Source organism: Danaus plexippus, chromosome 26 (assembly GCF_018135715.1).
Source record: "Danaus plexippus chromosome 26, MEX_DaPlex, whole genome shotgun sequence".
In the NCBI taxonomy this organism is placed as follows: domain Eukaryota; kingdom Metazoa; phylum Arthropoda; class Insecta; order Lepidoptera; family Nymphalidae; genus Danaus; species Danaus plexippus.
In genome coordinates, this window is record NC_083554.1 from 515,404 (window position 1) to 540,876 (window position 25,473).

Consider the following 25,473-nt stretch of genomic DNA (forward strand, 5'->3'; position numbering starts at 1 on the left):
TATATTGTGATTCAGTTAATGTTTCTTCACAAGTTTCTCTCGTTCTGAAAGGTCAAAAAAATTGAAGGTAGTTTTCAAAAATTTCAAGAGCGTCAAAAGAATACAGGCTGTCTTGAATGGGTTTAATTTAATTTACAAAAAACATTAATAAATTAATTTTTTTAATTGTTCCATGGTTCAGTTAAGGAGATAATTATTCAGATTAAATAATATGATTTGAGGTAAAAGAAATAAATGGCGTATTTATTTTAAAATGTCCGATGGAACACATACAAACACACACATACAAGACACACACACAAACAAAACACTAATACATATATAGTAAGTAATATGTGCCTTAAAGTTGCCTTTTAAATTTTGATATTAATTTTAGGATCACGTTGTTTTTATGTTATATTTGGATACAAAATATTTTTCCATCATATATATTTTTCTTTGGAAATAAAACACTTCGTCGTCGAAAAGGTTACGTTTGTGTTACTGCAAATCAGAACTGACTATTATTATCTCACGACTTCCTACGCCTTCCGATCACAGATTTTTAGGAAACTTGTTTAAAACAAAAAGTAAATAATATATTTATTTGTTAATATACATTGATTGTTTTGTGCGCGATGTGCTGTCGTTCTACAAATCAAACCCATGTATTGATGGCTAACAAATAGTGCATTTCTTATAATTTCTATAAGACTTCCAAAGTTTCCATTGGTAGCCTCATATTTTTTTGATTGTAAAACAAATTGTTCCCAACCTGTTTTACTAAAAATAATTCTCTTACAGTCAAAAGTTCACTATCAGTAATAATTATGATTACGCTTCATAATTCACTTAGGTTGTTAGTTTACTGGTAGATTAAAAATCTCATGTAGTTTATTTAACGTATAAGCTCTGCGTTGGAATTAACCCAATTCCGCTATGATGACACTAGCGTTACCCAGGAGATGAAATAAAAATTTACCGTTTAAAAAATACGTAGAAAGACACGTTTGTCAGTTAAAAGTGAAGTAGAAGTTAGTGTTTGAAGAATAAAAATACGTATGATATGTATTGTTTTCCATTAAATATAAATATTTTAATTCAAATTCAAATAGGGAATATAGAAAGTAAAATTAATACACACGACTAGGATGTTAATCAGCAAGCTCCGAAATCATACTTGAGTTTTTTTTAATATCAAAACAAAAATTGTAAATAAAAATGGTATTTTTAAGTTAAATGAGCGTTCGTGTTCATCATTTTTTTCATGGATAAAATATATAATATAGAGAAATACAAAGAGACAATCTTTGTAACATAAATATCAGATCAAACAAAAGGCGGCCTTATCGTCTGGTAGACTTACCTGCGTTTAACTTTAGTGCTGGAAACCATTTATATTGTTGAAGTAGACAGCTGTAGAAACAGTTTAAGAGAAACAATAGCAATGTAAGTCTACATACGTATCAAATAAATACTAGACGAAGTAAATAACCAACCGATCAGTAATCTTTTCGTCGTCTATGATTTTCATAAAGCCCTTTTGTTAAACTTAGATGCAAGGGTCATAAAAGTGATGAACTTGTGGCTCAGCCTCGCACTGTCGGCTGATTCGTCAACTTTATTCAGGGATCGCAATAGTTTTCAATCGAGGTCTATAAACACCTGAGAGCCTCTAAGAGACATATCCTGGGGAAATCCTATGATGACTCTGCTATATCACTCTCAAAAGACAAAGATGGCCTAAAGTTAGAGGAAAGACTTCAATCTCATAAACAGTTAATGATGGGAGCACAAAGTAACAGAATAGTGTTGGGATCGAGTAAGAAGGGCCAAGATACGGATATATTGAAGTCTTTTATTCGGCAAGACGAAATGCTAAATATAAGATCCAAGCAATGTGTTTAGAAATGCAGAACGAGTGGTTAGACGTAGGAGATTATTGTTGCCTCATAGCACTAAAATGGCGCACCTTAATTTGTGATTGGTCGCCAGCACTGCTAAAAATTAATCTCAACGCGTTCCAAATGAATCTCCTAGGTCAGAGTAATTTGGGAAAATAGGGTACAGGTACGGAAAAAACTCGCCGGGAAGCATTTCCTGGGGCGATGTAAAGTACTCCTGGATAGTGGTCAATACTTTCGTCATCACGATAAGATTCTGGAAATCATACCTGAAGCGGTCAGTCGTTCCGTGCCCAGAGCGCAAAGGGTAACAACCATAAACGACGTTCAATAGGTTTATAAGAGAAGGCAACTGGCGCTATAAAATCAAACGTCAAGCCTTACTCATTGACTATTGGACTATAATGATGGATACGTATGAGAAACAATATTAGATCCCAGAGGATCAGACATATTTCTGTAATCGCGAAGTTTAGTTGTAGTTGTGTTAATGGAGCTTACGGTTCCTTGGGAAACGAATATCTCCAAAGACCATGCCATAACAGCTAAATCTCTTCACAACCTACTAAAAGTCTTGGGCCCGTTCAGAACTAAAATAAATTTATTCTTGGAACGTACTGCGAAGGCAGCCCTAGTAGGTTCGGTTCAAATTTGGTTAGGTAGAGAGAGGAGCTTGGACAGTGGAGGTAAGCGTTCAACGCTCGTTAGACAGGGGCTAGGGGACTCTAGTCCTCTAGACTCTAGCCATGGAATGCTAAGAAGTTTTTCGTCTCCGTATAGTATTTCAATTGAACCCGTTTGAGCAGTTATCTGATACAAAGAAATACATTTTCCTCTCATTCTAAGCGAGGTTTATTTTTAATATTTCTTTTGGCTTTGATTTATTTCAACATCTTTCGTTGTATACAGTACGTACGAATACAATGAAATCAATGTTTTTATAAAATTGTCAAATTCAATGTAAATTTTTATTTATTCTACTCTCTTAAATGTTATACAACACAAAGTCGTCAATATTATTTTTTAATGTCCGGGAATGATAAACAATATAACATTTCTCTTTGTTAATTGAGGTATATGTTGTGATGTCAGCTTTCCATGTGTGAAGATAAAATGCAATGGTAAAGACCATCACCTAACTAATAACACCTGTTGTATGTGTTTAAAAGTATCTGATGAACTAGAATGAACGAGTAGTGTATGAACTTATTATGAGTAAGCTTTGTCTTCTTTCATTTATAAGAAGTAGTATATAAGGGCGTAGGTTTGTTTATTATGACAATAATACTGTATGTTTTATGATTTCAATTTGAAAGTACATAGATATTACAAACACTTCATACAGGAGAATTATATTAAAACTAGGTATAATAAGCCTAAAAAACTGATTACAAATTTAAATTTGATCCATTAGTCTGAGATTTATATACTATAAATTAACTGAATATAAAATTAAAACGTGTTGTTCCGTGTTTGAGAATGTTCCATAGTGATTAATGGAATTGTATACACTCAGACGGCTTGTTCCCAAGTAGGATCTGCACAAGCATTCAAACTAATATGAACAGGACACAACAGTCATAAACGCTTGTTTTCTTTATTCAACATATGCTTTATTATATATTTGTGTTTTTCTATTGACCAGTAAATGTTCATAGACGTTTTGTTCTCAATAAAATTATTCTTGAATGGTAGCAATAAAGTCATATTAAAATATAAAAGTCTATTGAAAAATGGATAAAGCAACGAATTGTAGAGTCGGAAATAAATTCGTATTATTTAAATCATCTAACCTGATATGAATTGTAAGCGCACTTCAGACGCAGTTGGTATTATAAGATGAGCCTTTTACAGTAATAAAGAAATAGAAATACATTCTTTGAAATTATTCTCGTATTAAGAACCAGCTCATACAAACGTGTTCGAGGATTTAGCTTTGATAATATTTGAATACGTACCGTTGGTTTACGATAATTATTATATTCAATAAATTTATAAATTAACAAAAAGTAAATTAATTAAAATAAAAATAGTTAACTTTTTGTTGAACTTCGTTTGGTGTTATATATCAAGCCTTATTCTATCCTTAAAGCGGCTTGGATTGGACTATAATAATGGATACGTATGAGAAACGATACAAAATCCCACAAAATCACACATTTTTATTTATTCGCGAATTTTAAGGCGCGTTGTAATATACTTTCGAAACCATCACCCCCAAAGACCATGCCATTAAGGTCAATAAATATTACGAGCTCACAAACGAACTCACTAGAAATAGGTTCGTCGTAGATTTATACGCGGTAGAAGTGGGAGCGAGAGGTATAACAGCTAAATCTCTACAGTCTACTAAAAGACTTGGGCCGGTCCAGAATTAATATCAATTCATTCTTGGAACGTACTTCAAAAGCAGCCTTAGTAGGTTCGGTTCAAATTTGGTTACGTAGAGAGAGGAGCTTGGACGGTGGAGGTGAGCGTTTACGCAGTTAGATAGTGGGCCCTTAAAACCACACCTGGGTTGCAAGTCGAGGCACTGTTGAAGCTCCTCTCCCTGCAACGCGATGGTCCCGGCCCCCCCTCGGTGAATCCATGGAATGCTAAGAGGTTTCGTTTCTGTCTCTAAAAAAATATTTTTAATTATATTTTTTCATGTACACATCTATTTAAACCACCGCTGGCGAAAGTTATAAACAATTATTAAACATTTTGTTTTATTTTAAATTGTAAAATAAAACAAAAACATTACTTATATAGTATATATAAATATAAAATTCATATTATTATATTCTTAACGAAACGTGAAATTAAGAGACGCCATAAAATATTACATTAAAATCAAAAATAAGCATCAGTGTTATAAAAAGTTTAAGTAACGTGTTAGATTAGTCACGTTAAAAATACAGACGTAAAATAGTTTCTCGACATTTTAAAAAGATAGGTTTTAAATATTAATAGCCCGCTTTAATATGATACAGGATGTGAAGTTTTATTATGGACATAAGAAAATAATGGTCCGTTTATTTGTAATAATAAAAAGTTACTTTGTTTAATTAAACACACATAGATGTCTAAATGAAACTAGTGTTATTCGGATTTACTACGCGGATTTTATTATTTAAAAACTACATAATCCCGACGTTTCACCTCGTCTGCCCGTGATCACGTCACGTGAAACGTCGGGATTATGTAGTTTTTAAATAATAAAATCCGCGTAGTAAATCCGAATAACACTAGTTTCATTTAAATGAATACTCGCGAAAATCTTAGATCTCATTACATATAGATGTCTATATATCAAATTAATTTGTATTCGTTAGTACCGACTAATCTGTGAAAAGGATCGACCCGTTATGATCGAACTTTCACGGGCAGATGGCTGGTGGTGTAACGAGGAATAACTATTAACTTCTTTTGTTTTAGAGGTCTTACTTATTGCTATATACGTTCATATATCATAATGCGTCCCTCATACAACTGAACATCAAGCACTCATTCGTTTTACGATTTATAGATACGTTATGGATTTTCAAAGGTGAAGCCAGTGAAGCGGTCGTCGTCGGCCGGCCTGAAGCCCACCCCCCGCAAGAAGGCGAAGAGCGTCTCCCGCTCCTTCACGGACACGGACATCGCCAACGAGAAGCCCTCCATGCTGAACCACTCCTTCTCCAAGAAGTCCAGCCTGCTGCACCGCCCCTCCAATATATTGAGACCCGTAAGTCATATCTGGTAACTGAGATCACTTAGCTCATCAACTATTGTTATGGAACACCTTCATTTCGCCATCATCATCAGCCTACTGCTGGACAAAGACTTCTTTTCCCATATCGTGCCGCTGCGTTCAATTTGCAGCTCTTCACCTCTAACTTCAAAAGAAAAAACTCCTTCTTTTCTGAATATACCATGTAGATTGTATTGATTCATGCTTATCGTCACTAAATCCGCTCCCCCTCCCAGGACACGCCGCCGTTAGACCTGGAGAACGTGTCGGAAACCCTGCTGGAGAAGAACATCAAGGCCAGTCAGATGAAGTTCGGTTTCCTCGGCCTGGGGATCATGGGCAGCGGCATCGTTAAGAACCTGCTGAACTCCGGACACAAGGTGCTGGTGTGGAACAGGACGGCGGCCAAGGTCAGTGATCACTTTATATATGTACCGAGGTCAGGGTCGGATCAGATGCTTTCAGTACCAAAGTATTGAGTCGGAGTTGATACAGGAATTTATATGTACGTAGGAGTTATAGAATGACATTTCAAAGAGCGCGAGCTGAATACGATTCCGCTAGCTCCGGGGCACCGTCTTCCCAGATGCTTATTGTATCGTAGGTTCGAGGCTCGCTCGTGCCGGAAATGTTTTATTCTATATATTGTGTTTGAATTTAAATCGATGGACAAGTTTATCGTGACGCTGTTTCCTTGACTATACGTGACGTGACAAACGCTGCCAGGGGCGGCTCCCGGCTGAGAGCACACCACCGCTCATGATGGCTGGTCGTGGTTTGAAATTCAAACTTATACAACCTTTACTATAGATATCAAAATACGACGACTCATATTTATAAGTTCAAGGTCGTGGTCAGGAATCATACTTGACCAGGTCACAGATGTGGCTTTGAATAAGTCAAGAAAAAGGTTAAAAATATAGAATGTCGTTCATTAGTTAAAATATTAGTCGAAATTATGTTTACAGATTACAAGTGAGCTCGAATGTTGATTATTTAATTTGAGGGTAGATTTGAAACCATCTGATTCACTTAAAATATCGTTTTCGCAAGTCCATATTGAAGCACAAAGACTAGTAAACAATTTCATTTAAACTATAGTATTAAAACTATTAATTATTTATATTTAATCTTATCCCTCTTTCTCTTACTTGTTTTTGTATTGTTGTCCCTCTCGTGTAATGCAAGTATCTAATATTCATAGTTATCAAGTTTTTTAAAGCATAACGTTCATCTAAAGATTTCATTTTTATGTATTTCCTACAGAGGTGTTATTTTATTTGAAAGCCAAATATACTGTGGTCCGTTGTTAATTTTCGTAAAATTACCCGAACTTGTTACTTCATAATACTTAGGCGAAATCTCTATCCACTCTTCATAGCTGTGTCGTTTATTATTCGATCGAAACTTCTAGGCTTTTCTAGATAATGATTTTTAATTACCTTCCCATAGCACGAGCGTTTAAATTACTTTTCATTGAACTAGCATATTTGACAGACGTTGTCCTGTTATAGCAAACGTATCGTTGCGACCAGACACAGATACTTTTAATACAGTCCTTTTTAATACAGGCCCTGGTTTTATATGATGAAGTCCTTCAAATATATCAGAACGTTACTATAGAACATGGAAGTTGAGTTGCTTGTTTCAACAATTGACAGACGGTTCTCAAACTGATAGTCTATTGAAATGTGGTCAGTGAAGACAACATTTGTATCATAATTCTTTCAATAAATACTTTTCGTGCGATTGAAGCCATAATGATAATAAGAGAGAGAGAGAGTACATTGATAAAGTGTATCATTAATACAGAGTATTAGAAAACGCTCCAAGAAGAGACGAGTCCATTAACTTCGTGTGATGATTGAGGTGTATTTATTAACCGGGTTCCGTCAGCTTCAGACTTCTATCCATCGTTAAAAGTTTCAGCTGAATTTGCGAGGGTTGGATGTTTCTAGGGTGCTGTTATTATTAACGGACTTCCAAAAGGGAGGAGGTTCTCAATTCGTCTGTATTTTTTTATGTTAGTTACCTAATAACCCTCGACCGGGCGAAGCGATTTTATTCGTTTTTTTTTGGGACAAAAATTTGTAACTATAGTGCGTACATATTCATTTAGATGAGGAGATTTATTTAAAATGTGTTTATCATGAATTAAATCTCTTTGTCTATCGTATGTCTTGGAACAAAACGACAAACACATGTCTAACTGTGTTTCTGTGATCGCTGCCAGTGTTTTTAAAGAGTTTTTTATCAACCTTCCTTAACGTCGCCGAGGACCCGCTGTCTCCCAGTGTCATGGAATACGATCCAACCCCTGTTTCAATACATTTACTTCCATAGATCTCTTTTTTATCATCGGCAGAGCGTTGGTATTTCTTTATCTGTTTAGAAGTTTTGTATTCATAACTTTTGAGCTATATTTAGTTAATTCTCTCCTTTAAATATCGCCGATTTCTAGACTTGCCCAAAACAATCTTTTGATTGATTCTGGTTTACAGCGACTCGCATCTCATAATGAAATTATTCAGTAATATTGTCTCATTGATATTTATACTCAGTCGTAGTGGAGCTTCTATTTTTCTTTTCAATATCGAAATGTCATTTCTTAATTCAATTAATTTTAATTATGTCTTTATTCCAAATATTTTTTTCAAATCTTTACGTTCAGACTTATTCGGACGTCAACAAATCAACTGATGTGCTAGTCTAGAAGACTCGATGTTTGTCATCTTCGCGTCTAACAAGTGTTAATTTTTAAATCGGACACACCTCTGGTTAAGGTTTTAAATCTTAATATTTTCTAACCGGATAGGGATATGTCATAAATCTATCTCAATTGTTTTCTCATATAGAACCTTAAGTATTATCACGATTCGTAGGAAGTCACTGATTCATGTCCGCGGTCCGAGCATCTAGTGTCGTGTGCATCTTTATCGATATAATTTGTTAGACCTTCATTGTATTAATTTATATGAAACTTAATAGCTAGTTTTGTTTCATCGCTTTCTGATAACTTGAATCGCCCAGTTCTCGATACATTGAATTATCTGTATTAGACACGGGAAGCCACAAAACGATTGGCTCTTCGTTTTTAATTTTTATTTCTTCTATAACAAATATTTGGAAAAATTTAAATTTATCTAACACCCACAGAGGTCATTCAAAATTTGTAATCGTAAAACAGTGCAATGTATCATTTTCAATCTCATACAGTTACGACATTGGAAGTGTATATCCAAACTAAGAAAGTAAAAAAATTTAACATATAATATATTTATTATCGTAAAGAAAGCGTCAATAACCTGTCTCATGTCACGTGATGTTTACATAACAGCTTTTTATCAGCAAAAAGCATTCTTTAATATTCAAGTAACGGACATAACCCGACGCCAATGCTATTCATTAAATATATCGCGATGTAGATCTCGCTCAGTTCAACGGACCCAACAAACTAGGTACAACAAATTCAGGGGGATCCAAGCAAGTTCATCAAAACAGCTCAACGAGCCGTTTCCTGTTTATTCTTCTATAGTGTTCAGTCGCACGTGTTCCGTATATTTGATTAATTGCTGAACTACTGGTTTCCTATAAAAAGGGCCACCGTAACGGAACCCTTATTACACGGCTTTGAAATAAAGACTATATTATATAATAATAATATTAACCCGAAATTTATAATCATAAGTGTGATCTAAAGTTCCAAAAATATTGCAATTAGTTGAACCGTTTAAAAAATATATGTGATTATATTGATGGTAGTTTCACGTCTCACGTCACGTCTGAATGACAACTCTTGAAGTTAGGTCAACGGCGAACAGACAGCATGTGAGGTACTCTCATAAGCGTCACATTATGTTCTCTGGCCGAGTCGATGACTTAATATATAATATTACTTAATAATTACTTATGAATATATATATAATTATAGTATATAATGTATGTATTACTGGTACAACCCTACTAGTACCTCGTAGTGTTGGTCGACTGATACGTTTACAATTAAATAAAATTTTATCATGATGTGGGTGTTTTATTTATGTATTATTTATTTTTTTATTGAAAATCTTTAACGGCTCGATTTGAAACCATGCGCTGACAATGTTTATAGTGCGTGCATGCCCATACCTACAGTGGTATATGTATGTATATGCACGTATCACCAGTATGTTGTTTAGATGATTTTCTGTACAAATCAAACAAACCGGTACATTGAAAAATAATTTATTCTTCATGATTTGCTTACTCTCGTTATTTATAATATTTAGAAAATTTTCAACAATATTTGTATAATTTATATTAAGAAACGTTACACATCATAACGATCGTTGTTCTATTTGGCGATCAACAGTTAGACGGTGACACTACGACTAATAGTAATAATAATAAGGACACCGACAGGCCGACAGGGGAGAGGGGGGAGGGCCGTCGACCAGTGCACACACCGTCACAACAAACGACACTACCGACTCGCACGACACACGAACTGGCCGACAGACCGACACACCGCACTAGCAGTAGCAAGTAGTCCACGAACATATCGCACGAGACGTAACACACACACGGTCAGACGAAGTACGCGCGCAGACGGGCCGGCGCGTATAACAAAACGCGCGTGTGAGGCCGCCACTAAGACGGCTCCAGTTCCACGGCCAGCAGCACGCGCCCGCCCGCCGGCCGCAGCTCGGGCGAGCTCAGGCTGGCGGCCAGGCGCGCGCGGCCCAGCAGCGGCGAGCTGCCCGGCCTGTCCAGCAGCTCGAGCGGCGGGGGACGCTCGATCATGTTGATGTGGACGGCCTCGGGCTCCGCGCGCGCCAGCGAGCCCCGCCGCGACTCCAGCGAGCGCTCGGTGGGCGTGTAGTACACCGACACCTTGCTCTCGTCGTCGAAGTGCGGCGGCAGACGCGCCAGCTTCTCGATCTTGGTCTTGAGGTACATGTCGATGACCTCCACGTCGGGGTCGAAGGCCATGGAGTCGCTCCTGCCGCACGAACCGCTCCTGCAGTTCTCGAAGTACAGACTGGGCAGGTTCTCCAGCACTTTGTTGAGCGTCTGCTGCTGATATTTGTACGACTCTCTCAGCCTCAGTATCTGGTGCGCGCTGAATTTCCGTATCTTGTTCCTCTGGAACACGTAGTTCTCTCTGACCCAGTTCAGTTGGCACGTGGAGTACTCGCGGACGCGTTTCACCTTTGTTGAATAACGGCTGTTATTAATAAGACTTTGTGTGGCGCTCGCTATGAGCGGTCATTTATAAAGCAACGTGTGTAGGGTAGCATTAGTGTATTATATATGAGATATATTTACATCTATAGCTACCTGATCGTAGTACTGATCTTTCATAGACGTCAAATGGTTGGTTCCGATATCTCTGATATTTCTCAAGTGAGCCGCTTGTGTCGAGTAGCTACTCTGAATCCACTCCATCTGCTGGGTGCAGTTCTCTTTGATTCGATGTACCTAATAGAAGAACGGGTATAATATTGATTAATATCGAACGTTCTGACACTGTTCCGTCTCCAGCGCTAGAGGTATTGGCCTCTCACCTGAACGGCGTAGTTTTCTCGGAGTTTTTCCAATTGTTGTCTCTTATATTGTTCGATGTTGTCCAGCATGTGATATATCTGTCTGGTTCGCGGCGCGTCGCGATTCACACAAGTACAACAGCTACAGCAGGTCTCTAGGAGACGATATCTGGAAATTAAAATACATCGTTAATATGATTAACATCGATATGTCTATGTCAATTGAACAAGAAATGTATAAAACTCACCTATAGAATATATAACGCAGAGCCTGCACTAGCAAAGTGAGACCCAAGAAACTCAGTGCACACATCGCTCCGAACAGCAAACTATAGATTTTGATTTCTAACATGGTCATGGGATCTATGTTGAGGACGACCTCGGCGGTGGCGTTGGCCGAGGGGTTCGAGGCCAGGCACAGGTAGGTGCCGCTGTCCTCACGATGGATGTCGGCTATGAAGAGGGAACCGTCGTCGCGGATTTTGACTCTCGAGTTACTGTAATCTAAGGGGCGGTAATACTGATCGTGTGCTATTCCATGTTTCTGGAATATGTCCGGCGGGGATGAATCTGGATTCCAATGGAACACGTTTCTCGTTGGCGTTATCCAGGTTATGGATGGGGCTGGGTTGCCAGCGAATTTGCACTCCAGCAGTGCGTCCGTCTGGAGCCTGTGTAACGACAGTGGACTGCTCTTTATCAACTGTGGCGGTTTACAGTTGGTGCTGTTCAGATACCTCAGCATGTCGTCCCTGTAAGCCCACCGACAACTCAGATCCGACCTCACGATATCTTTTCTGTTCTCTATCCAGCTGACGAACCAGGCCATCCTACAGTCACAGGCCCACGAGTTATTCCCTATTCTCAACTCCTGTAAGTTCTCTAACATCTGCAGGGATAGCGGCAGGTATGTCAGAGCGTTGGCAGTAATGTCCAGATGAGTCAAGGCCGGCGTGTCTTGGAACACGAAGGGTTCTATTTCCCGTAACATGGAGTTGTACCTGACGTACAGACGCTTGAGTTTCTGTAAGCCTTTAAAGTTGGTGTTCTGTATGACGGTAATTGCCGTGTGTTCGAGGTAGACTGCAAGTAAGTTTTCGTTATATTGGAACAGCGTCGGGGGCAACACCTTAAGTCTATTTCCACCTAAATTAAGCGTCTCTAACTTATTCAGCTTTTTAAATATATCCTGTGATATGTTATCGAAGTTGTTGTAACCTAGATTGATATCCTTCAACTGTTCCAGGCTGTCGAATATAGATTTAGGAATATTGTCTAATTTGTTGCTAGATAGATCGAGAGTTTCCAATTCCTTAAGGCTGACTAGAGAATGAGATGTAATTTTAACTAGACTATTATTATTTAGGAACAGAGTTTTCAGTTGGCTATTAGGCTTAAAAAAGTAATCTAAGAAAGTGGCGATCCTATTATAAGATAAATCCAACTTCTTCAACCTAATCATCGGCCCGAAGACCTGGAATGGTATCGCTTGTAGTTTGTTATGAGACACGTCCAGGACCTCCAGGTTCTCGAGGTCGGCAAACGTGAACCGAGGTATGTCTTCTATTTCATTCCTCGATAGGTTCAGATGCGTCAGCCGGATCAACCTCGAGAAGAGGCCGTGCTCTGTTCTCTTTATTTCGTTTCTACTGAAATCGATGTACTCCAGATCCACTAAGCCCTCGAATAGATTGTGATCGGTAGCGGTGATGTTAGAACCCGTCCATACTATCTGTCGGAGGTCTGTTCCGTGGCCGGCGAGGTTCGCCTTGCCGATCCTACTTCCGGACACCGCCGTGCCACTGCAGACCAGTGTGGTGGGTGTGCACACGCACGAAGACGGACATACTCCCCCCTCCACAGCTGCGCAAATTATTGCCAGCGTCAATATTTTGTGCAGCCACTGCATTATTTTATAACCGTCATAGTCTTATTGACTGGAAAGAGAAAACACATATTTAGTATTAGTCTTTTCTTAGTTTCGAATCTTATTTTGTTTCAAAGCGAACATTTGTATTACTTATTTTAATTTTAAATGGTGTTCAGCATAATATAATGGTAATGAATGTTAATTACCTTTAAAGAACTACTTTAAATGAAGGATACTAATATTCATTGTAGTTTGTGTTGTTCACTGTGGTTTGATATTAATATTATTGTATTTCTTTATCTCTTTGTGAGATAAATTGTGTGTCAACAACTTTGAAACTCAAAATGAATATTGAAATGAGTAATAAATAAAGTATTTATAGCATTTAAGCTACAAACAAGTTTACAGACTTAATTAAAAATAAAGTCCTTGATAAAGTGGTGCAATAAGTCTGGTTGTATGAAACTATTATCAACCGACTGTTTTAAATTACAATAACTAAATAAATTATAATGAATATTCATATTATTCTCATTACTTTTAAGTACTGTTACTATATACACTATTATAATGAATTATTTTAACTGAACATTTTATATTAATTCTGAATTAAAATTATTTAGTGTATGTGGGTACATTTTTACTGAGTTTACTTAAATGAACTTGGGCAACATACTGTATTTATTGTATTCTACAATGATAGTAAGGGTTTAATGTATTAAAATTGAATAGCAACAAATGGAGCAACTATGATGTATTTTCCTTTCAATAATTAATTAAGACACGGCAGTATAAATCTATCACTTTAATATTTATCGGTGTTACCTGACTGCATAGTTAATGCCTTTATATAATTAATTATCGTCAACTCATAATGTATTATTTATATGTTTTACACGTCGGGCACTATATAAATGTACATTATTTACCTAATACTCTTCCACATCTCATTCCAACTTGCATAATCCAAGTTATTTCGTGATGACAACAGATGTGTGAACGCTAGACATATTTGCGTTCGACCACGTCATATTATACACATCATACACTCTACTCCATTATATATTATCACAACTAGGGAACACTTGTATAATATGTGATTTGAACTTAATATACAATCTTCACATATAAAACGAACTATTATCGCGATTATATCAAGACGCTGTCACTACGACGGAGTCGAGCACTGAAAAGAAATAAATGGCGGCGATCGGTGGTGCGCCCCGCGCGGTCCCTCTCTAACGCGCATGACGCCGCTATCGCCGTCTCGCTCGCACGGTCAGCTGGCACCGAGTCCGGCCGAGCGATGCCGAAAGCCCACGAAAGTGTTCGGAAGTGCGTCGCGCGTCCGCCAGACTGTGGACATACACATTATGCCTGGGTTTTCTACATCACTATCTGAGAGAAATTAACTATTTTTAGGGTTCGTTCAGCTGTTTATAAAAATGAGAACTAACGATTCGTTATGTGACATTTATGTTCCTTAACATCTCTACGATACATTGTTTACATTTAAAAAGACAGTGTTTTATTGACACATTATCTTTCGAATGTACTAAATGCTAGTGATAAACTAAAAGCTCGTTAAATGAATATTTATAACGGACTCGCTTCACGAATATGCGTTCAATATAAAGGAATGTATAAATAAAACAGTTTTTATACGTTACCTGTTAGTTCCTTACACAGATCACTAAGACAATGGGTCTTAGTTGACGCGTTATAGGTACTTATAGAAGAAAACACGACCTTTGGAGTATTGTTTTTATTATTATATTATATATTATATATACAAAAACATGCTCTATGTTATATATTTACCTTAACGGTCCTATGGTTTATTGGTTATGGTGTTCCCATACATAAATATTAATTGATATGATTATTTTCTTATTACGATAAATTTTATATGATTAATTTTCTACAATATATATAGAACCGTGTCCTCTTAATGTAAGATGTCGGAGGCTGCGACGGTGCTGTACATTATTTGTTTTATTCGCGTAACTAAACGATTAACTTTAAATTGATTTATGAATAACTAAAATATACACGGAATGGATTTTGTCGAAGGTCACGCTATTAAACGAATTTGCAAATTTAGTGGAAAACATTCAGACCTTGATAAATGAGTCCAATAGTACATTTGTTTAATGTAAGGCGATATATATTATGTTGCTTTTAACTATTCAAGGATATATGAGACTGTAAAAGAAATAAAGACACTATTAAAATCCCGTGGCTTTGCGTTCTTTGATATATAAATAAAGTTTTGGCAGCTCATAATTAGTGCTTAAAAAAGTAACGCTAAGAGTAATAATGACTTTTTTACAATTTTTTATTGGGATTAAATAATTTTAATATTTATTAGTACATTATACAGCTGGATACTTCCGTCTGCTGGCATCTGATTTGATAACTGTTCACCTTGTGGTGGAATTTGTGAGCTTTACTGCGGTCCTTTAAATTTGGGCTCGTGTTTCACATATAATATATCGAACAATGCAATATAGATATATTTCAATAAATCATATTTTTAAATAAATGCTACCACACATTTAAAATTATTTAATGTACAAATATTTTCCAACAAATCGGTTCCATATTTTTTTGTTCATGTAGGTCCAGATAATCCAGTCACTCCAATTCTTTACATGACCTCCATACACGAAAATTTACTTCTATTCTTCTAAATCTTCGCCTTTGTAGGTTAATGGGAAAAAAATGTCTCCCTTACGGCTTAAATAATCACTGCGGACTGTCGAGACACACAGACGTCGGGGTGGCCTTCTCAGAAACGCTGAGATATTAAGATGAATTTAAGATCAGAACCTTAATTCTGCTACCGTATGAAAAATAAAAAAATAAAATTAAGTAAGGTGATTTAAGCTATACCAGCAGGTCTCCAATATTCGTTGTATTGCCATCATGTTTCATGCTTCATGTACAGTGAATATAAATTAACTAATTCCACCAAATGCATGATGACGGGTTTGTAAACAAATCGTGGCGGGAGGTCCCTGTATTATAATTCATAACTGAGCAGAAGTCGTGCTATTGAATCGATTAAATTAATACTATTATAAGTGTCTCGCAGTTAGTTTTCATTAATTATGCTAACTATATGTTTGCATACGAAGCGTTTCCCACATCACATCCAATAACAAACCGAAGACGCTCCGTATGTAGTGTGCTGTGTGACGTTGCGAATTTATGGTAAACATTCTTTCGTGTTTTTATGGATACATGAATTTCTATTTGATTACCTGTTATGTGTCTGTGTGTGTGTGCGCGTGTGTGTGTTGTATATAAATATATTATAATATGATTCAATATGTATCGGAATGTTCAAAGCGGATTTCCAAGTGTCTATGACAATTGTATACTGTGCATTACCTGCGTACAAAAAGTATTCAGGTAAACAGGCTCTCAACCCGTGATAGGTTATTACAATTGAAATCACGTGCATAACTTTGGAATATTAGTTCTATGTCTAGGATATTAAATCGTAACAAAATATCGACATGTTTGTATAGCTTCATGTGTATTGTGTGCGATTGTAATTGAATTAGATATGGCTGGGTGATGTAATGTCGGATAAACGATATGTCGTCTCGGTCGGTCGTACTGTAAACGTAACACGTGGTGTTTATCGTAAGGGGAAAGGAAATGTTTCCTTTGTTAACCCGCCCTACATAAATGTTTTGAAATGCTAGAGAAAGTGGATCATCGTCTAAAATTTAATTAGGAAATTTTATGATATATTTATATTTAATTAATTAGAATTCTCATATAACAAAAAGCGGGTTTCACACAGGTGGTATATTTCATGTTGCATTGTGTGTGTGTTCTGTGAGGAGGTCGTGTTTGAGACTGTTAAGTGTGTGTGAGTTTGTGTTAATGTTATTTTTATGAGCAGCCGTAGATCCAACTGGAAGGGGTTGTGGTTATATAAAAAATGTCACCATGAAAGATTTTATACATTTGTGATCGTTTTTCACGCCTGAATTTTGTACGTAAGTAATGAGACCCGTCACCTCAGTAATATCTTTATACATTATATTTAAGGATTCATTAGCTAAGATCGCATACAATGAGGACAAGCAGTACAATTCAGTGTTTAAACAATACCATACTTCAATATATTATGCAGTTGATATATTTTTCTATTCAATGCTTTGTATTCCCTCTATGTTGTTGTTATTGTGTTGGAGGGAGACGGCTGGAGGTGTAAACGGGAGAGCTGGTCCTTGACGTCACCGCTGTGACGTCATCCAACAGCTGTGTTTTTCTTGCCCTTGTCGTATGGCTTCGGATTCATCGGCGTTGTGATTCTTTAAGACTTGTACTGCTTCTAAATATAATATCCCTTATATATTATATGTCATGTCTCCTTGAGCACTTGTTTTAGGTGTTATATATATATTCATAATATTCTATATAAACCTCATATAAGTAAAGTAGTCCAGAACTGACCCAGTTTGCCATCAAACATCACAGTTGTAAAACGAGTCTTGGTAAAGCAAATTCGGGCCATGTTTAATTTGTTACATTTCTATGATGCGAAAAGTAATATTTTAATTTACTTACTACATTGTTTATATTTTATAAAACCTCCTTTTAGAAGCTTAAAATAAACCCAGGTCTGCACAGTCAAACAGTACTGAATATATTACTGTTGAATTAAGTTAGTTTTATCTCTCACACATTTATGACTTAGCCCTTATCTAAAAATATAATTGATGTTTACGAATAGTTTTTTAAGTGCCACGCTTCCAGTTATCTATGTTGTCGTCTTTAAGAACTCCGTTTATGCGCACGAATTCGTTGGTATTTGCTAGTTTATACGATTTGTAAACCTATAATTTGATCGCTTATATTCAACCTGTCTTTTTATATGCTCTTATTTACATATAACGAAGTCGTGTATGTAAAAAATAGTGTATATATTTAAAATTCGTATTAAATATCGTGTATGTCGATGTATTTACAGTTTGTTAATAACAACGTGTAATTCACAATTCGGTGAGCCATTAATGTACGGACCTTGGGTTATATTAACGTTTTAGGAAATGAAATTGCGTTAACCTTAATTACTATTACAATTAACACGCAGGCATTGTGAAGAAAAACCAAAATTGGTACAGAAGTTGGAATTGTCGATAGTGTTTATATGATATGGCTCGTCCGCTACTCCACTCCTACAGACGACACAGCACCGTCTCTTACTCGTCTAGACACCAGACAATCAATTCGGGATCGCTGGAAATATAAACGCTTCTGACGAAAATAGGAATCTTACAAAAAATACATCATTATCAAGTAATATATATACTCTGTTATTATGATGCAACTATTCTTCATATTTTCCTAAAACTTTTTTAGTTATTTTTCTTATATCTAGTACGGTGAAGTGTTTTCAAATCATTATATGTAAATCAATACTCATAGTACACGCGTCTCGTTGTCTCCAAAAATATTATTGTTACTTTTATTACTTACAATTAGTACGATTACTATTTTTTTCTATAATTAATCCATATAAAGTTAAAAGTAATATTATTTTTTTATATCATTTAGGGCATTCATTAATGATTACACATTTAAAGGAATACGTTTTAATAGTAGGTATTGTAATCACAATAACCGCATCTATATTTAGTTTCTGAATTCTCAATTACACCTTTTGTATTCTTAAACTACAAAATATCGTATTGAAGTAGAAAATTAAAGATTTATCAATTTTTAATTTTATCTGGAATACCTTAATTTGAATGACAGTTATTTTTTTATCGCCTGGATCACTATCTCATATATAACAGAGCTCATTCACTATGTTGTAACTGTTGATATTACCTTGTAAGTTATTTATTTTTTAATTAATTATATAAAGTATTCTGTTCTACTTATACATGTTATAACACTCAACTATTATATGCACATTATATAATTGTATTTCTGTCTAATTTATTATGAAACTAGCTCTCAAATGATTATATAATGCAAGGAACATTTTTAATGTTATATTTTAATAATGATGAGATATTATTTATTGAACAACTTCCTGGATGTATTTCTGGTGACATCATTACGTCGTTTAGGGGACAATAGACAGTTTATCTTTTGTTTAGGAAACTGTACGAGTGAAATTATGTTATCATTGTAATCGTTATCTCTCCGTGATATGAAAAGCAAAATGTTGTATCTCCGATGTTGTTATTTATTTTAAATCTATTTTTTATAACGAACACGTCATCAATCCGTTTGTTTATATATAGCGGATATTATATGTAAATGATAGTTTTCTATGTATTATGTACACCGTTCAGATGTCAGTGTTTGTTTTGTTCGCCTTGAGCCTTGGCCGGGTGTGCTTGAGGTCAAACGGAGATGTATACATTTTTTATTACCTTAATAAATGAGCATCGCTCTAGCCTCTATGTGTCCCCGGTGTAGAGAATCGCATTTTAAATAAACAAACTCATCGCATATATAGATAACACTTGTAAAATGTCAATTAACGTTTGATAAATTGTTGGAAACAAACTTTCATTGAACGTTCAGTACAAAGAATCGTTTGGAAAACGTCTATATTATACATATGTAATTTATAATTCAACTTGGTTGTAAATTTGTATGGCTTAGGTATATAAAACTATTAACTACAATGTTATAACTGTTACGAACGGCTTGATACTGGCTCATACTCGTATTTTCAACTAACATGGACAGCGACATAATTTGTTTCAAACATATGTACTTTAAAGTTATTTGTTACTATTCATAAGTTTAATATTTACTATAAGCAGATTGTAGTGCAAAGATTAATTTTGAATTACATTTTTGTATGTCAGATGAATCTTGAACATAGTCGTGTAACCATCCCTAGCGTTACACCAACAACTATCGATCGCCGCAGAACTTTCAGAGATCTAATGAAACTAGGTTAGCGAGATGCTTACAACAATCGGACAAACGTAAAAATATATCACATTAGACTAATCATTCATATTACTATATAATAATTGACATCTGAAGTGTAATCCCAGCCTTGATAGTGAGCTTCACACACACCTTGTGCTTCATTCCCCCCAACCAAGTTTCTGTTTATGTCATCGTTTATTCCTTCTACCACAATATAATTCATAGTATACCATAAGTCGTTAATTTGTTTTTTCCTTCGTTTCGGTTCAATGTATCGTTTAGTGCTTTGTAAACATATAGTTTAAGGTGTCTTTATATATATTTGATTTTTCAAGTTATTTAATCATCTTGTATGAGGCTATAAAGTAATAATTAACCTTTGACTCTGCGTTGAAGGTTTTAATTTTATGTTTTTTTATAAATATATTTCTCGTATAAAAACAATCCATCACATATTGTTGTTAGATCAAAATGAAATAATGCGACACGTGTATAAAATATAATTCAATTAAAGAATAATATAGACGAATGCAGCCGGTTATATAGACAATGCAAACAGGTTACCAACAACTGAAGAGCGTCATAGAGACCGGGACGTCTCGGTATGAGCCGAGTTCGTCAGAGGTATTGATTCATATTATGAGAAAATATCTTAGGGTGAACACTTGAACGGAAACATTTGCAAGTTTCAATAAAACTTCAGTACTCGCGTGTCTTTAAAAATAAAATAATGTATATGAACGAAACTACTGGATAGATTTCTATTAAATGCTGTAACAATTCTTTCTGTATTTTTCCTTATAAAATATATATTCATAAAATAACATTTAAGTCTTAAATTCTTAGTTATTTGTTTTTGTTTCTTATATATAAAATCTTTTAATATACATAACAAGCAGACGAAGTAACGGCTACTAGGGATTTGTAATTAAAATCTATAGGCATATGTTTCATTTGGCCACGGAGATCGATATTTGATAAATATTAATCGTTATTTAAAGATACTCAGTGAGCGTTTCATACGTTACTTTATACGCCAGTCCCTGTTGTTTATATATTATAAGGTATGGAGACAGTACTATATATTAACGTTTTTATATTTTTCAATAGTATCGAATATTTTCCTAAATATAATAAATGTTTCAAGTCGCCAACTTATTAAGAAATTCAAAAGTCGAGTCGATACCTCTCAAATGAAGCTCGCATAATGTGTTCTCCTTTCTGCAACAGTTGTGGATGTGAGTGACCTTGAACTGCATGAGTGATACGTATAAGGACAGCTCCAACACCGCCGGCTGTCATAGTTTAGTCCACAACTTACCTCTCCACTTTGATCTACATATCTTTCTTGTTTTAAATGTCTTTAAAAACAAATTTGTTCTTTGTAATAAAACTGTTGTCGTTCGAGATTATTTAAATCTGCTGACAATCCTAATAATATAATGTAATTTAATATACACTATATATTTTTTTTTCTTTCAAATAACTAAATTATTTTGATGATTCTGAGACTTATATATTTTTCATTCTATATGAACATTAATATGCATGTATAATTTATAATAATAAAGTATTTATCTAAACAGATTTCGTTTTAATCTGTTACGTCTAATCGGGTTATCTTGAAGAAATCTATAATTTGTTATATAATTATATCCTTTTATATATATATATATATTAATTCTTATATTCTTATTACATAATACTAACGAAGTGGTGATAATAATTTTTGTGACATTATATATATTATTGCAAATTATCCTCTCTAAATTCCCTATAGAAAATACCTTGTAACAGGAAATATATTCATTAATCAATGCTACAATATATTATATGTACTTTACGTCGGAACGGTATTTTACGTCGTATTTGTATGTTTGTTTAGAAGAGTACTGGGTATTTATATGATTCAGTAGACATTTTGTTTGATTTGAATAGTCTGAATAGGGATGGATCAAGGACAATATTCTATCCTAACATCTACGAACACCGAAACTTTTAATAATCGACTGATTTAATTTAAATATTTGATAACATAATATTAGACATTGAAATAAAAGAAATTTTTTCGTATATACAACGCGGATTTTTTTTTAATTTCCCCGAAGTCTCGATTCCTTTACAGCAACCGTAATCACGAGCAGACGAGATACGTCTCCAGTTACGGTGGGTGTAAAGTTATCGAAACGTAGGGAAAATATAAAATAAAAATATTTGAATCGCGTAGTTTATTTGAAAAACATAGTTTTGTTTAAAATGTTCAGACTAGAAATATCTGGTAAAATTATACATGCATATATAAACATTGATCTTAGGATGCTCAGAGCACTGTTTACTTTAAAACTATTTTTCTCTTAATACTATGTTGTATGCGTCTACGTATATATTTGTTTGCTAAAAACATTATGTATAGTTCACACTTAATATATAGGAGGTGAAGGTTATATATAAATAGAGTGTACAAGTGCGTCATGATTATAAAAAAAACATACTTTTTTAGATTTTGATAAAAGGATATGAATATTATTTGTTATTGTTATTATTGGATACGCTCATGCCGAACACACTTAATACTTCGATAGCAGATTAGATTGTTACCCAATAAATAATTAAAAAAATCGACAAACACACGACAAAAAATTCAAACCAACATAATATGCAAAATGTAAAGCAAATAGGACAGTTTTATTCGTTGATATGAGTGTTATCGTCCAAATCTATGACGTGATTATAATGACTTAGGATATGCGTAATAATATATTTATATATAAAGCTTACGTTTGTCCCAGGATTACTGTAATTAAGGTAAATTGATAACTCCCATATTTCATATAGTTGAAAGGATGTAGCAACGATACATGACAAAGTACAATACATGCTTTCTGATACATAAAAACACGTAATCCATGTTTATTAACAAATTAGCATTAGGTACTATGAAACTTACATAATACTGGTGAGATGTGTATGATAATAACGGCACTGAGTCCCCACACAGAGTACCACGTTACAAACATTGTTCAACTTTTAGTTTATATAATGTGCATTATGTTAAAACAGTTTTAATTATAGTTGAAAGTATTCAATGTTAAAATATCCAGATCTTCTGCAAATATTATCTTATCTTTCAGATGACCTTGCGTATAGATTACGAGCGGGGATCGGTCCGCTCGTGAATTATTTGAATAATTTGAATAATAAAGTGATGTTTGTTTGTCCGTTTGTTGGCACAGTCCTGACATTCATATTTTAAATGTCAGAGATTATCTTTAAATAATTGAAAAAGTTTAATTTCTGTGCTCATCAGTTTGAGTCACTATAAATCTTCCTTACCATATAAGGTTCGAGATAATTTTATATTAAAGTTCATATATTCAACCGTTGTTCTAATTAACAGTGTAGACGTGGAGCCGGCTAACGTCCGTCAACGCTGAGCCGAATCTCATCACATATAACTCTGTAACACTTTTTAAAATGGCCCCAGTTTTGTTACGATTATAGCAACGGACTTGTTCGGGTTTTATAATTTCATGCAGAATTTGTTTGTAGTTATTTTGTTGTATAAATTAGGTTGATTGCGATATGTATAATTTTAATGCATGTACGACGTTATGTAACGTATGGCCTAGGTGCGAATACTTCAGTGTTAAATTTCGTATCAGATTCCGTCATCCGCAGTTTCGAAACGAAGACGAAATTTAAAACTTTTGTATGGTTTTTACTTATGATTAATGTATAAAGAAATTTGGAACGATAATCAGAAGTGGCTTCGTTCCGCCCACGGTCACCTGAAAGGCTTGTGTCAAGGTCGACTGAAGCCGCTGAGACTTGGTGATACGAAAGTTCTATTTTCGCTGATCTCACTTTAAAAAAACATGTATATTTCTTTAAAATTTCTTAGGACTCTAAAACTAAAAACTCCCGTATCCAGTATGTTTCAATATCAACAAAAGATTTTCAAAACAAGTACGTATTTAAAGTAAGTTTTATCATTTCTCAAACATGTGATGTAAGTAACATACATTCTCTAGATATATAAGATAGCGGAAGACTGCATAAACGCAAATAAAACGCAATAAAAATCAACTCAATTATGTTAGAAAAACTAAGAATTAAATATTCATACATCGCATTACACGTAATTCTATCTGGATATATTTTGTTGCATTGCAGATGGTTGTGCAATGTTCAGAAACGAATAATGTATATTGACCCAGTTAAGACATTGCTAAGACTTTTAATAATTGTGCAGACATGCGACGTGGGTATCGTGTGACGGTCACATGACTGGGATAGGTTAAATAAGATATTCAAATGTGTTTGTTGCCTCCGAGCATAGGTCCTCTCTTATCTTAGGTTTCCAACAAACAGATTATTAACATACTCGTGTTTACACCCATCTCCTCTCCCTTTCTGAAGGACTAATGTACATAAATCGCACTATTTTTGAACGTCGGTTGAATCTGATGAGAAAAGACGATCTGACAGGAATTCTTTTCACACAATTGAAATTCCAGTAGCATGTATCATAAGACACTTCTCCTGGGAATGTCATGTGTTTTCCAAACAAAGGTGAGCATTTGGACTGACTCTCGCAGCTTTGTTTCTTTTGGGGGGGCGGAATCCCCTCTCCATCACAGGGAGGGGTAAGCGTCGATAGTATCCGACGCGCCTGCGCCTCCCCCTGCTCCAGCTAGTCGGAAGACGGTCTTCGTCCTCCTTCTGTGACATCATTGCCTCCCAGAAGCAGCTCGCGCCTTCCATCGATCGCTGGTTTCCATGACCTTGACTGGCGGCGAGGGATGTCTTATAAACTATATAGCTAACATTCTGAGCATTCAATTCTTTGGAAGACATGAGTGTAGTTTCACTAACAGTATACGACTAACACTTCTCACTAAATATTCTGATTTTCATTGTATTTGTAAACGTGAACCGTCACATTTAGATCTTAAAAAATAATTAATTTTGACTGTTTTTCAAACATATATTTGTGTCGGTCTACTTCACTAGCGACTACTCGGAGACTAGTTGCAGTATGTTTAGGATATGTTACTCGGGTAGTTACTAAGTTTAAAATACATAATTCTCATATACAAAAAAAGGATATATATTTATATTTCAAGTAGTTGACACGTTTTTCTATTTTCTCCATGACAACGAATAACGGATTATTAAAATCATACGTCTGTGCGATTTAACGACACTTATAAAAACACTTTGTATAGAAGATTTTTTTTTAAATTTATGCTGTGGCTTTATCTGAACTGGAATCGTGGAATATTTTGCCAATGTCAACGTTTTTATGTGCTGGACGAATAAGAACATTTTAAATAAATTGTACGTTGACATTCAGGTGTAGAGCTTGTCACTAGTGACGGTGCAGTGACTTAACATCATTGGATAATATATATAGAATTGTATATAATAAGATAATAATATTATAAGAGTAGCGTTCCTCAGTATGTTATGACGTTGGAAAGACTTTGACTAAAAACACCAAAATTTTAAATAGAACGTACATTATACAATCAATTCCATATATTCGCGGGA

The 25,473-nt window shown here is 35.0% G+C and overlaps 2 protein-coding genes across 5 annotated transcripts in view; one reads left to right on the forward strand and one right to left on the reverse strand.

Annotated features, from left to right (window-relative positions):
- Positions 1 to 25,473, forward strand: part of LOC116774447 (cytokine-like nuclear factor N-PAC) — a 34,839-nt gene that overhangs the window by 4,257 nt on the left and 5,109 nt on the right. For 2 of the 3 annotated variants that reach the window (XM_032667181.2, XM_032667182.2), the window contains exons 6-7: positions 5,395 to 5,595; positions 5,838 to 6,011. In XM_032667181.2, coding sequence (XP_032523072.1) covers positions 5,395 to 5,595; positions 5,838 to 6,011 — 375 coding nt within the window. The remainder of the gene's footprint in view (positions 1 to 5,394; positions 5,596 to 5,837; positions 6,012 to 25,473) is intronic. The other variant, XM_032667183.2, reaches the window with a different exon arrangement.
- On the reverse strand, positions 9,810 to 14,255 carry LOC133319698 (leucine-rich repeat and immunoglobulin-like domain-containing nogo receptor-interacting protein 3). 2 transcript variants are annotated; one of them, XM_061524948.1, is made up of 5 exons: positions 13,926 to 14,255; positions 11,375 to 13,063; positions 11,148 to 11,295; positions 10,909 to 11,061; positions 9,810 to 10,791 (listed from the first exon to the last, which is right to left on the reverse strand). In XM_061524948.1, the coding sequence occupies exons 2-5, from the start codon at positions 13,033 to 13,035 to the stop codon at positions 10,231 to 10,233; spliced, it is 2,523 nt and encodes an 840-aa protein (XP_061380932.1). In that variant the 5' UTR covers positions 13,036 to 13,063; positions 13,926 to 14,255; the 3' UTR covers positions 9,810 to 10,230. The 2 variants fall into 2 exon arrangements, with proteins under 2 accessions (XP_061380932.1, XP_061380933.1); XM_061524949.1 differs by having other exon boundaries at positions 10,921 to 11,061; positions 13,926 to 14,212.

What these genes read in the sequence shown, in the direction of transcription:
- LOC133319698 (XM_061524948.1), bottom strand. Translation starts at nt 13,035, where the DNA reads ATGCAGTGGCTGCACAAAATATTGACGCTGGCAATAATTTGCGCAGCT. An exon ending in CTGCGTTATATATTCTATAG is followed by an intron (nt 11,296 to 11,374) that starts GTGAGTTTTATA and finishes TTTAATTTCCAG; the next exon opens with ATATCGTCTCCTAGAGACCT. An exon ending in ACGATCAGGTAGCTATAGAT is followed by an intron (nt 10,792 to 10,908) that starts GTAAATATATCT and finishes TATTCAACAAAG; the next exon opens with GTGAAACGCGTCCGCGAGTA.